Source organism: Anolis carolinensis, chromosome 1 (assembly GCF_035594765.1).
Source record: "Anolis carolinensis isolate JA03-04 chromosome 1, rAnoCar3.1.pri, whole genome shotgun sequence".
NCBI classification, from domain to species: Eukaryota; Metazoa; Chordata; class Lepidosauria; order Squamata; family Dactyloidae; genus Anolis; species Anolis carolinensis.
The window spans coordinates 340,740,080-340,752,677 of record NC_085841.1 but is presented as its reverse complement, the minus strand read 5'-3'; the positions used below and the strand labels follow the sequence as shown (position 1 = coordinate 340,752,677).

The following is a 12,598-nucleotide window of genomic DNA, read 5'->3' as shown; positions in this document are numbered from 1 at the left end:
TTCAGGCTGGCCAAACAAGAATTCCTCTACAAAGGAAGTAGCCAGGCTTCAAAACGGCTGTCTGATTGAGGGTGCTACTTCAGCTCGCCAAGCAAGGATTCCCCTAGGTATAACACAGCCAGGCATTGAAGTTGCAAGGCTATTCAGTGCAATTCAACCAGACCAACAAAGGATTAACCTTGGTAGAAGGCGGCCAGATTTTGAAGCAACGATACTACTCTGTACTATTAAAGCTGACCAACCAAAGATTACCCTAGGTAGCAAGCAGACAGGCTTTGAAGTAGTGAGGCTATTCATTGCAATTCTAGCAGCCCAAAAAACCTTTCCCCTAGAACACATGTACCCAGCCTTCTAAGCAGCAAGCCTGTCCCATTGTATTCCAACTCACCAAACAAGGATTCCCATAAGAAGAAAATGGGCAGGCTTTGAGGCTGCAAGGCTATTTACTGCTATTCTACCTGGCCAACAAAGCATTCCCATAAGCCACAGCCGAACACAGCTAGTAGCATGCAGAGTTACCAGAGTGTAAATACAAAACACAAGGAAGTGAAGGACTACAACCAACCAATTGAACTGTTTGAAAGAAGGAATAATTAAATAATTGCTAGAAATTATCAGAAGAAGTTATTGTGGTCTGAAAATCCATAACACACTAATAACATTTCATAGGCTGTTCCCTGGTTTGGAAGTTGAGACATACCCTGTTTCCCTGAAAATAAGACCTAGTAGAGATTTTGCTGAATTACTAAATATAAGGCCTCCCCTGAAAGTAAGACCTAGCAAAGTTTTAGTTTGAAAGCATGCCCGGTGCCCACCAAACAGAACACCAGAGCATGCAGGATTGGTAAATGTACACACCAGATGTATATGGAAAAAATGGTAGGAACAAGAAATTATTGATAGTTTGTCTGGTTATGTTGTTTGTGATGACAACTACTGTACAGTATATAATAAATGTTCTTTTTTTGTTCAATAATAATTGTGAATTCTTCTTCATGGAAAAATACGATCCCCTGAAAATAAGACCTAGCACATCTTTGGGAGCAAAAATTAATATAAGACACTGTCTTATTTTTGGGGAAATACGGTATATTACATTAAACAACTGTGACAAGATCAAGAGTTAATAAACTGGAAAAGGAAAATTATAAAGAAAAAAGAAGAATGTCAGCTGAAATACCAATCAAAATTGAAGATTTAAACCAGAAAATTTTGGAAGAGATCCAAACAATGAGAGGTCAAATAATTCAGATAGGAGGGGGAATTAAAGACAGAGTAAAGACAGAATTGAAAGAAGTCAAATAATCACTTACTCAGATGAGTTCAGACATGAAAATAATAGTGCATCAAGTAGAAGAATCAGAAGAAAGAATAATAAACTATCTCCCCAAAAGGATTCAACAAAGAACAACAATGTTAGAAGAAATTTTTAGAGAAATAAAAAAGAACACTTAATGGGTTCATTTACATTAATGGAATCAAGAGAGGGAAAAACTATGCTTAAGATTTAGAGGCTTAAAAAACAAATGACGATATACACAAACAGATGGTTAAGATTTTGGTTTCATGAGAAGACGGAAAGTAGATTTTGAAAAAGATTTAGATCAAGTGTATAGAGGTAAATCTTTACACTTTAAAGAGAGAATGTACTCGCCTCAGTGACAAAGGCCAAATAATTTCACAAAAGTAACTGATTTTTGACAAGATAAACCACCAGATGCAAGAAGAAAAGAAAGTGCAAAATCAAAGAAAAGGGGGGAAGAAGACAAAGGGACAAAGACTTATGGAGAAGAAGAGGAGGAGGAGGAAGAAGAGGAAGAAAAACCGATAATAAACGTTTTTGGAATAAGGGAAGTGGATAAATTGGTAATGATAAATTGAGAGGAAAAAGAAAAACTCAAGGAATAGACAGTAGTCAAGGAATGGGAACTATTTCTGAATTTGTGGGAAGAAGGAAAGAGGGAACATTCTTGGAATAGGCTTCATAATTTGATCTCTCTTTGTTGGAATCTTTACTCAAATATTTTAGATGACTGTTGTACTAGAAGGAAGACTAGAAGGGCAGGTGCCACAAGAATGTGAATGTATATTATTGTTTTAAAATGTTTATTTTATGATGTTTTATTGATGTATTGTTTATATGATTTTAATAAATTGTAAGCCGGTTTGGGTCTTGTGAGGGAGAAAAGTGGGATATAAATAATGATGATGATGATGATGATGATGATGATGATGATGATGATGATGATGTTTCAGATTCCAAAATCTGAAACACTTCTGGTCCCAAACATTTCAGATATTTGTTTAAATATATTCCAGGTACAAATTTAACATCAAGTACAATAAAAATGAAAAAACTTTTGGAGCATGTTCTCGGCACTGAGTTGTATAATCCAGAAGGCTTGAGTATAAGCATAATGGTAAGTTACTGATAAAATAAGTATTTTGGCTAGAAAGGTCAACATGTTAATTAATACCCAAATCCTGGAACATCTCTGATCTGAGTCTCCATGTGTCATTGAAAAATATTCATATGAAATAAAAATATAGGATTTGAAACATTTGCTGATAAAATTGCTTTTAAAATTGCAGACATTTTCTTGATTATTAGGAATATTAGGATTTCTCACACTCAGTAAATTTATTTATTTATTTCGTGTCAAAAGCATTGGTACAGCAAATACATTTCAAATAATGGAAATAAAATAAAAAAGAAAAGAAATCACAAGCAACTAAATAGTTTTGGACCAAAAGCGGGCAACAGCAACCGCATTGTCTGTAGCTTTAAACAACTCCTCCTCCGTACATGAGGCAGGGCATTGTGGGCAAGCATACATATGCTGAGTTGTTTTTTCAGCTTCACAGTCACACAAGGTGGAGGATTCCTCCAGGTAGTGCCACCTTGCTAAGTTGTCTTTAGATCTGCCCACTCCACTTCTGAGTCTGTTCAGGGACTTCCAAGTTGCCCATTCCTGGTTTGCCCCTGGAGGAAGACCCTCTTGGGGGGCCATCCAGTTAGAATTGCCAGGTTTAGCTGCCCAGAGAGACACCCTTGCTGTTGCTGGAGGAACATCAAGAGGAGTGGTGGTTTTCATGAAGCCCTTCCTTGATTTGAGTCTGGTGGGAGGAGGGTGATAGCCATGCAGTGGGTGGCTTTCACAGTGTTCAACCTTTTTTCTCTCACCGTTAGCAGCAACTTCCCGTCGCACGTCAGGAGGGGCAATGCCAGCTAACTTGTAGAGTTTATCAACAGGTGTAGGTTTAAGGCATCCCGTGATGATTCTGCATGTTTCATTCAGTGCTATGTCCACCTGCTTTGCATGGGCAGGCTTGTGCCAGACAGGACAGGCATAGTCTGCCGTTGAGAAAGACAAGGCCAGGGCTGATGTTCTTATTACTTGTGGGTCTGCTCCCCATGCGCTGCCAGTCAGTTTCCGCAGGATGTTGTTGCGTGCAGCTACTTTGTGCTTGGTGTTCGTGCAGTGTTTCCTATATGTTAGTGTTCGATCTAAGGTGACACCAAGGTATTTAGGATGGAAACAGTGTTCGAGCTCTTGGCCTTCCCAAGTAACTTTCAGTTTCCTGTTGGCTTCGCGGTTACGTAGGTGGAAAGCACACACTTGTGTCTTGGCAAGGTTAGGCTTCAGGTGGTTCTCTTTGTAGTAGCTGGAGAGATCTTTCAAGGCATTGGTGAGTTGCTTTTCAACTGTTTCAAAATCTTTTGCTTGTGTTGTAAGGCCAAGGTCATCAGCATATATAAAGCTCTTTGTGAGTGGTGGTTGTGGCTAATCGTTCGTGAAGATATTAAATAAGGTTGGTGCGAGAACGCTGCCTTGGGGTAAACCATTCTTTTGCCTCCTCCATCTGCTTTTCCGGCCCTGAAACTCCACATAGAAGCTGCGGTTTTCTAGGAGGGTCTGGACAGTTTTTGTAAAGTCAAAGTCCCGGGTGATATGGTAGACTTTATGCAGCATTTTTCTATGTAGTAAATGACACCATCATTACATGAAGTAGAAAAAAGAATCCTGCACTTTAGAAATCTAAGGCAGCACATTGGATAGAATCTGTCTGCTTGATATTTAGTTTTCTAGATGCAAAGTTTTTATATGTGGGACAAGATTCCATTATGCCTATTTATCCTTTCTGGAAAATATGACTTCAGTTTGCTAAGACATCCACTGTGAAAAAGAACAAGGGAAGTTAATGTGCTGAAGGCCAGCATCACAATATTGTTCTTTTCTTTGTCCTTCAGGTATCTTTCAAAATATCGGTATTTACATACCAGACATTGGAGGCGATGAAATTTAAGTTTTTTCCCGAAGCCTTGAGCTGAGGAAAATGGCATCACCATGTCATACAGCAGTTAGCATTAGGGAAATGTGTGTGTATATGTGTGTGTCTATCTCTATATCTATTCAAAAAGTAGGTTGTAATGCAGTTGAATAGAGAAAAATGTAAATCACTCTCTGTACACTTGTTTGCTGTTCATAATCCTCCCATTCTGTCTGGCATTTAATTCTACAATATTTAATTCTACAACGTGATCATTTTATTATTATTGTTGTTATGACACAGTAAACAAGATAGATATGCTGGATTTCGTATCACAAAATCACAAGTCGAACACTTCCCAAGTGTCTAGGACTGCGTGATGTATTTTCGGATGATGCATGCAGATCCCAGCAGGGTGGCCTTTTGCAGTTGGCAGATCGTAATCCTGTCAATGTCTATTGCTTCCAAATGCCGGCTGAGATCTTTTGGCAGGTGCCACCTTGACGTGATGGGGGGGCTTAACCATTCCAAGGACGCTGAGGGCTGTGCTGGCAGTAGTGTAACTACCGGCAGGTCCAACCAAGCCAGAGAGGCCTCAGCTGAGGAGTGGAACCAAGTGCACCTAACCCATTAGCATTATGGAGAATCAAACCAAAACGAAGTCTATACTGGCTCAGTCGTTGCCCAGGATAAAAAGGTGGATGCTGCTGATTCTGGACATCCATCGACAAGTGAGTTACGGAATCATCAAAACCCAAATGAACAGTCACAGAAGTGGCAAAAATATACAATGCCAGAAAACCGCACAATTATTATTATTATTATTATTGACACAACGATGTTGTATGACACAGCAAACAAGATAGACATGCTGGATTTTGTTTCACAAAACCACAAGTCGAACACTTCCCAAGTGTCTAGGACTGTGTGATGTATTTTCGGATGATGCGTGCAGATCCCAGCAGGGTGGCCTTTTGCAGTTGGCAGATCGTAATTTTGTCAATGTCTATTGTTTCCAAATGCCGGCTGAGATCTTTTGGCATTATTATTATTATTTATAGTATTTATACTCCGCCCTTCTCACCCCAAAGGGGACTCAGGGTGGATCACAATGTACATATACATGGCAGACATTCAATGCCATACGACATACAGACAGAGACAGAGACGAAGACACAGAGGCAATTTAACATTTTCCAGCTTCCAGGCTTTATGAGGATATGCTAGATTCTGACCACAAGGGGAGCTGCTGCTTCATCATCCACTGTGACATAGAGTCCTTGATGGATTACTTCCTCATTCCTTTCTGCACTCAGCTGGACGATTATTATGGTGTTGTAAATTAGCTAAACCAAGTTGCTGACTAGACCCTAACTATATTGCTGACATTCCGTAGGAAGTGTATCCAAAATTGGCTGAGGTATGTCCCAGTGCTAATAGTTCACTGGGCATGAGGCAGCTGTTGTTGGGATTGTAGAAAGAACTTCTTTTCCTTAACCATGCTGGACCTAGTATTATTGGGGCTTGGCATCTACATTTTTCAAATGTATGTTAAATGCAATAGTACGTTAAATGTAACTTCTGTGTGGGCCCTACTATTCTGTTTCTCCTGCCTTACAATCTGTTTGTTGATTTCCTGAATTTTTGAACCTATACCTCCTTAGCTGGTTCAGTAGTATAGTGGCCTAGCTATTGTACAGTACAAATACCTTAAACTCTACTCCAAATAGAGCAATTGTGGCAGGAAGTTTCAAAATTTGCAGCTCTAGTTCTCAAGGTTTTTTTTGGGGGGGGGGGGGGATCTGAATGTGCTTGTTATCCTGGTATGTTTTCTGGCAATTCTCAGCACTAGCTGCAACATTTTATTCACAACCTCAAGTGAGTAACATTTTAAATTTAGAGTAATTTTGGAACAAAATGTTCTCTTTCCTTCATCTTACTTACTTTTGATTCTTCTGTATAGTTATGGCGCTTTAGTAAACAGTAAAATTGGGTTTTGCACTACAACTTAAAAAAACATTCTGAGCGAAGAAAATTTACCCATAAGATCATAGGGTCACCTTAGCAAATCAGTTTTTAAAACTTTTATAAGAACTGTATAAATTGCTGCAGTCCCTCAAAATAATGAAAAAAGTGGATGAAGAGGCAACAACAACCAGCAAAGCAAAAGAGCACACACTTAAGAGAAATCTAGGGGCCCTTCTACACTATGCTATAACCTGAGAGGAAGCTGGTTAAAACAACCCGCTTCCTCTCAGGTTCTAGACTCCAATCCAAGCCCCAGGCTTTCCTGGGAGGGGTGGTTAGATGGCATCCCAGGTCAAAGAAAGGTTGACCCAGGATGACATCCAGCCCCCCTCCAGCCTGCCATTTTGCTCCCAAAACACCACAGGGGCCTGCTAGCAGCGCAGGCCCCTCTCTACAATCCTCCTGACATGAGAAAATGACATCAGGATGGGGGGGGGGGGGAGGAGGGAAATCCCTTCCCCATACACACACCTCCTGACACTCAATTTTCTCGCATCAGGAAGACTGCAGAGAGGGGCCTGCACTGCCAGCAGGACCCTCTGGGACGTTTTAGGGGCTAAATGGGAGGGATGGGAGGGGAGACGGGGTGCCATTCCACTCCTCCGGGCTTTTGGGAGCCCGAAGAAGCGGGATAGCTGTGGAGACTGAACCCCGGGACTGCAGAAGGGTCCTCACTTCTAAAGACCCTGGACCTTAGCTTTCTGTGTTCTCAAATAATATGCTGTGTCCAGGATGGTTCATCACGTGCTCTGCTATGGCTGATTTCTCTGGTTGTATTAGTCTGCAGTGCCTTTCATGTTCTTTAATACGTGTCTGGGCACTGTGTTTGGTGGACCCTATGTAGACTTGTCCACAACTGCATGGTATACAATAGACTCCTGCAGTGGTTAGAGGATCCCTCTTATCCTTTGCTGAACATAGCATTTGTTGAATTATCTTTGTGGGCTTGTAGATTGTTTGTAGGTTGTGTTTTCATTTTCCAAATACATTTTATTAAATACAAGTAAAGTTTATTATGCAATAAATTTTTATTAAATACCAGTATTTTCTTTTTTTTTTAACAGGGATCTGAGCTTTTCCATTTTAGAGTATCCACCATTCCTGGAGCCTCATTTTGCAATTTGTTTGATGAATTTCAGGTACAGTCATTGGCTACTTTTTAATAGTAATACAAAAATATAGACCCAGATAACCACTATAAAACAATACAAGTTAGTTCTCTCTCACACACACACTTGGTGGTGTCCAGTGTTGTCCAATGTTTTACACTTAATTTTCCTATAAAAACCTACACAAATTACCTGCTAACTAGTTGGCCTGGTGGGACAACGAGCAAGTGGGTCCAAAAAGGTCTGCAGCCTTCTCTCTCAAATAATTAATTACACTTACCTTGCAAAGAAATTAACAAAAAAAGCCATCTTGACTCTGAATGGCTGTGTGCTATCTTTGTATGTCAAACATGCTTTATCACTGATTGTAAGTCATCCTCACTTTAAAAAAAAGACTTCATCAAGAATAAGCAAAGCATGCTTAACTCAAAGAGTCATGACCTTTTGTAGCACAAAAACAATGGGAAATCTTGTCTGGAGATAGTTCTTTATTTTAAGAGGCAAACAATGAATGTAATGTCTTACCCCAAAAGCCATGCTTCTTGGATCTTGATATTGTCCCTGTTTATTCAGATGCAATGTAATGGCTCTTCCATGATATTTTGTTGCATTTGATACATTTATATTTGGCACCTTCCAACTCCCACTTCCACTGAGACAAAGTAGTCTGCCATTCATATATGTTCAAACATCTATACCATATTTCATTGCATAATAGTCACCATTTTGTAATAGTCTCACCCACATTTTGGGGGTCCTGGTTTTTGTATTTGTGTTTTCCTTGCATAATAATTATACCCTTGATTTACTGGTGTAAGAGTCCATCCATTCAGCCATCTGCTCATCTGCCCGCTTCACTCACCCTCCCATCTCCCAGCCTACCCAAAGGCCCAGACCTGCCCACTCACTCAGTCACACACTCATCTACTGACCACCCCCTTGCAGAAATGTCAATAATGACAACAGTGCAGAGTTTTCCGACAAGGAAGATTAAAATATTTTACTATGTTAATTTGTTTTCTGGACACTCTTGGATATGTCCTCAAGTTTTTTTTCAACATTGTTTAGTTTTTAAAAATTATTGTTTTGGAACAAAAAAAGGAGGTTTGTTTCCTTTTATAATAGTCGCACCCCCTTTTTTGGAAAAGAGGGAAGTTGACTATTATGTGATTAAATATGGTATGTTGCGTTCTGAATGGAAAAATCTTTTGCAATTATCATTATATTTTTTATTGCAGATTTACGTCGATGATCCTCCATTGGCTTTTCCAGGACAGTACCTTATCAGTACAATTACAGCTGTAGCAATAGGAGGCATTATCTTTATGGCTTTTATTCTACATGTATATGAAATTCAGATAGGAACTATTTTGAAGAAACTAAAAAGAAACAAAGTGGCATCAAAAGGCTCATTCACCTCAGTTTCAGCAACATCTACTGAAATTAGTGACAATTAAGTGGAAACAGTAATAGCCATGTTAACATTCTAGCTATCAGTAATGTTACATATTAGTTAAATGGGCAATTCTTTTTTAGTTTCTCAAATCTGGGATTTAGTTTTAGAAAAGATAAAGTGTTTTCTTTATCTGTTTCTGTAGGGCAAAATATTTAAAGTCACTGTTGATTTTGACTTTTTCTTGAATTTTATTGAGAAGGGCACAATTTTACATAAGTGACATTAGATACCTGAAATTTAAAATGCATCTGAAATTTAATACTGCATTTAACCATTATAAATATGCATGTTGGTACCTTTCTATCTTTTCTATACTAGTTATTTCATGATTAAAAGTTCTATTGTAAATGAAGCAAAAGAATTACAGTATTTTATTATTAAAAAGTACATGTTAGAAAAGAATTCTGGTGGACTAATGGAAGAAGAAGTGATGCTGTCAAGGTGATGCATGCCATATGCCAGCAAATATGGAAAACACAAGATTGGCCATCAGATAGGAAAAAATCAATTTATATCCCCATACCAAAAAAGGGAAACGTTAAAGAATGCTCAAACTTCCGTACAGTGGCACTTATTTCCCATGCCAGTAAGGTAATGCTCAAGATCCTGCAAGGCAGACTCCAGCAATACATGGAGCGAGAGTTGCCAGATGTCCAAGCTGGGTTCAGAAAAGGCAGAGGAACGAGAGACCAAATTGCCAATATCTGCTGGATAATAGAGGAAGCCAGGGAGTTACAGAAAAACATCTACTTCTGCTTTATTTACTATTCTAAAGCCTTCAACTGAGTGGATCATAATAAACTGTGGCATGTTCTTGGTGGTATGGGGATACCAAGTCACATTGTCTGTCTCCTGAGAAATCTGTATAAAGACCAAGTAACCACAGTAAGAACAGATCACGGAACAACAGACTGGTTCAAGATTGGGAAAGGAGTGCGGCAGGGCTGCATACTTTCACCCTCCCTATTCAACTTGTACGCAGAACACATCATGTGACATGCGGGGCTTGAGGAATCCAAGGCTGTAGTTAAAATTGCTGGAAGAAACATTAACAACCTTAGGTATGCAGATGATACCACTCTGATGGCCGAAAGCGAGGAGGAGCTGAGAAGCCTTATCACCAAGGTGAAAGAAGAAAGTGCAAAAGCTGGGTTGCAGTTAAACGTCAAGAAAACCAAGATCATGGCAACTACACCTATTGATAACTGGCAAATAGAGGGAGAAAACGTGGAGGCAGTGACAGACTTTATATTTCTAGGTGCAAAGATCACTGCAGATGCAGACTGCAGCCAGGAAATCAGAAGACATTTACTTCTTGGAAGGAGAGCAATGGCCAACCTTGACAAAATAGTGGAGAGCAGAGACATCACACTGGCAACGAAGGTCTGCATAGTCAAAGCAATGGTATTCCCCATAGCAGGGCCGTAGCCAGAAAAATATTTCGGGAGTGGTTTTGAAAATTTCGGGAGGGAGTTGAACCCCTGACCCACCCACCCCCCGGGTTCAGACCTTTCAATATCTGCTTGAGATAGTGCCTGGAGGGACTCGTAATGTTTTACGTCTCATAGACTTAGCATGGGGATTTGGTTAACCAGTTAAAATTCATGAGTAAACCAGGTTTTTTTTAACCTGAAAAATTTGGGGGGGGGGGTTGAACCCCTAAACCCCCCCCCCTCGCTACAGGCCTGCCCCATAGTAACCTATGGATGCGAGAGATGGACCATAAGGAAGGCTGAACGAAGGAAGATAGACGCTTTTGAACTCTGGTGCTGGAGGAAAATCCTGAGAGTGGCTTGGTCCGCAAGAAAATCCAGCCAGTACATCCTCCAGGAAATAATATTAGAGGCAAAGCTGAAGTATTTTGGCCACATCATGAGGAGACAGGAAAGCTTGGAAAAGATCACGATGATGGGGAACATGGAAGGAAAAAGGAAGAGAGGCCGACCAAGGGCGAGATGGATGGACGGTATCCTTGAAGTGACTGGCTTGACCTTGAAGGAACTGGGGGTGGTGACGGCCGACAGGGAGCTCTGGCGTGGACTGGTCCACGAGGTCACAAAGAGTTGGAGATGACTAAACGACTGAGCAGCAGCAATGGAAGAAGCTGCAAACATTGTGAACTTGAAGATCTGTCCAGGATTCTACATTGAAGAAATGCTGTGTAACTTAACATTTACTGAAGCCCCATCTACACTGCCATATAATGCAGTTTCAAACTGCACACATATCCATTACACATTATACATTCATGTGTAATGTTCATACATATCTGTGTGCACATATATGTGGAAATATGTGAAATATACAACCATGTATGATGGCATCAGATGTTCAACTCAACTTCTGTAAACTTGAACGTGTTGGTTCCACACTGGACAAAAATATCAGCCATTTCTATAGAGGAACTTAAATAAGATACTAATAGGATTCTGGACTACATTTTGAAGCATGTGGAGAAAATCCTCAATCTTAAAACAAGTGGTGTTCTGAAATTTCTTTTTTTAGGACAAAGGAAAATATTGTTTTTTTGAAAAAGCAACAACAATTCAATTGAGTGAATGCCAAATAAATAACTGTATAGAAAAAAATACTGCTGAGGTTATATAGGATCCTTTTGTAGATCATTCACCTTCATGGGAGAGTCAAAAAGTAAGCAGACTTTCAAAATGGCCGTTTTACAACAGTTTTAGATTTTCATTTCCCCTCCCTGAAGCATATTTCCCCCTCTGACTTGGAATGGAGAAATATTCTCCTGGCATGGGAAGATTTCCATTGAGTTCCTGTTGAAAACAAAGCAGCGCCTCCCCTATAGAAAAACAAGAGAAGGGATAAACAAAAATAAGAGCTTCTCCCTTTCATGTGTCCCAGCAAGCAATGAATTCCTGCTTGAGTTTCAGATTGGAACTGAGGTATGGACACACACCGAGCAGCCACTACCAATCCTGTCCAGAGCCTTTTGGGACACTTGGAGATATTCCACTACTCTCCCATTCCAACAAGAAGGAAAGGAAAAGACAGCTGGGCTACACCCACACATATGCGTTCCTTCACAGTGAAATGGCTTTCCCTACTTTAGGAGAGACAAAACAAAAACTGTATAACCTCTGAAAGCCTCAATGTCTCCATCCTCAACAAGGCATCAGTCTCAATCAGATGCAGGACTCACCCCCATCCTAAGGAAGAAGAGATGTTTCTTCAGCTGTCTCCATAATACATCTTCTTGGCCTGTTGGCAAAGGGGTAGGAGTTGCTTGCAGACAAAAAAAACATTCTCCCTGAGAAATAAACAGCACACTAAGATATGAAAAGGTAGGCTGCAGTTTACAAAAGCTTATGCCAAACAAAACATTTCTGTCTTTGATGTGGCACAACGCACCATAGCTGTACATGTATGGGGGATGTGGAGGAGAATCCTACTGCCTTACAAGTGTCATCACTTTTTTTGTGGGAATGATCCCTATAGAAGTCAATGGGCTTTTACCTTGGAGCAGTGGTTCCTAATCTGGTGTCCGCAGAGCCTTGTGTGCACTTCCCATGGGCTCCACAGCTACTCCAGGAAAATAAATAAAAACATATGGTAAATTTCAAAGTTTTAAAAATTTAGATAATTGACTCATTAGAACATTTTAATTTGAACACAGATGATTGTAAGTTTTGCTATTTAAATATTTTAGGACACATACACATACATATATACACACGTATATATACACAAATACATACTTTTTCTGAAG

The 12,598-nt window shown here is 39.9% G+C and overlaps 1 protein-coding gene across 5 annotated transcripts in view; it reads left to right on the top strand.

Moving 5' to 3' along the window:
* The window catches only part of catsperb (cation channel sperm associated auxiliary subunit beta), a 116,934-nt gene extending 104,557 nt beyond the window's left edge, over positions 1 to 12,377 (top strand). For 4 of the 5 annotated variants that reach the window (XM_062968134.1, XM_062968136.1, XM_062968138.1 and 1 more), the window contains 3 exons: positions 2,320 to 2,420; positions 7,365 to 7,439; positions 8,648 to 12,377. In XM_062968134.1, the coding sequence (XP_062824204.1) occupies positions 2,320 to 2,420; positions 7,365 to 7,439; positions 8,648 to 8,866 (395 nt within the window). In that variant the 3' untranslated portion in view covers positions 8,867 to 12,377. Of the gene's footprint in view, positions 1 to 2,319; positions 2,421 to 7,364; positions 7,440 to 8,647 lie in introns of those variants that run through there. The other variant, XM_062968140.1, reaches the window with a different exon arrangement.
* The last annotated feature ends 221 nt before the right edge of the window (positions 12,378 to 12,598 follow it).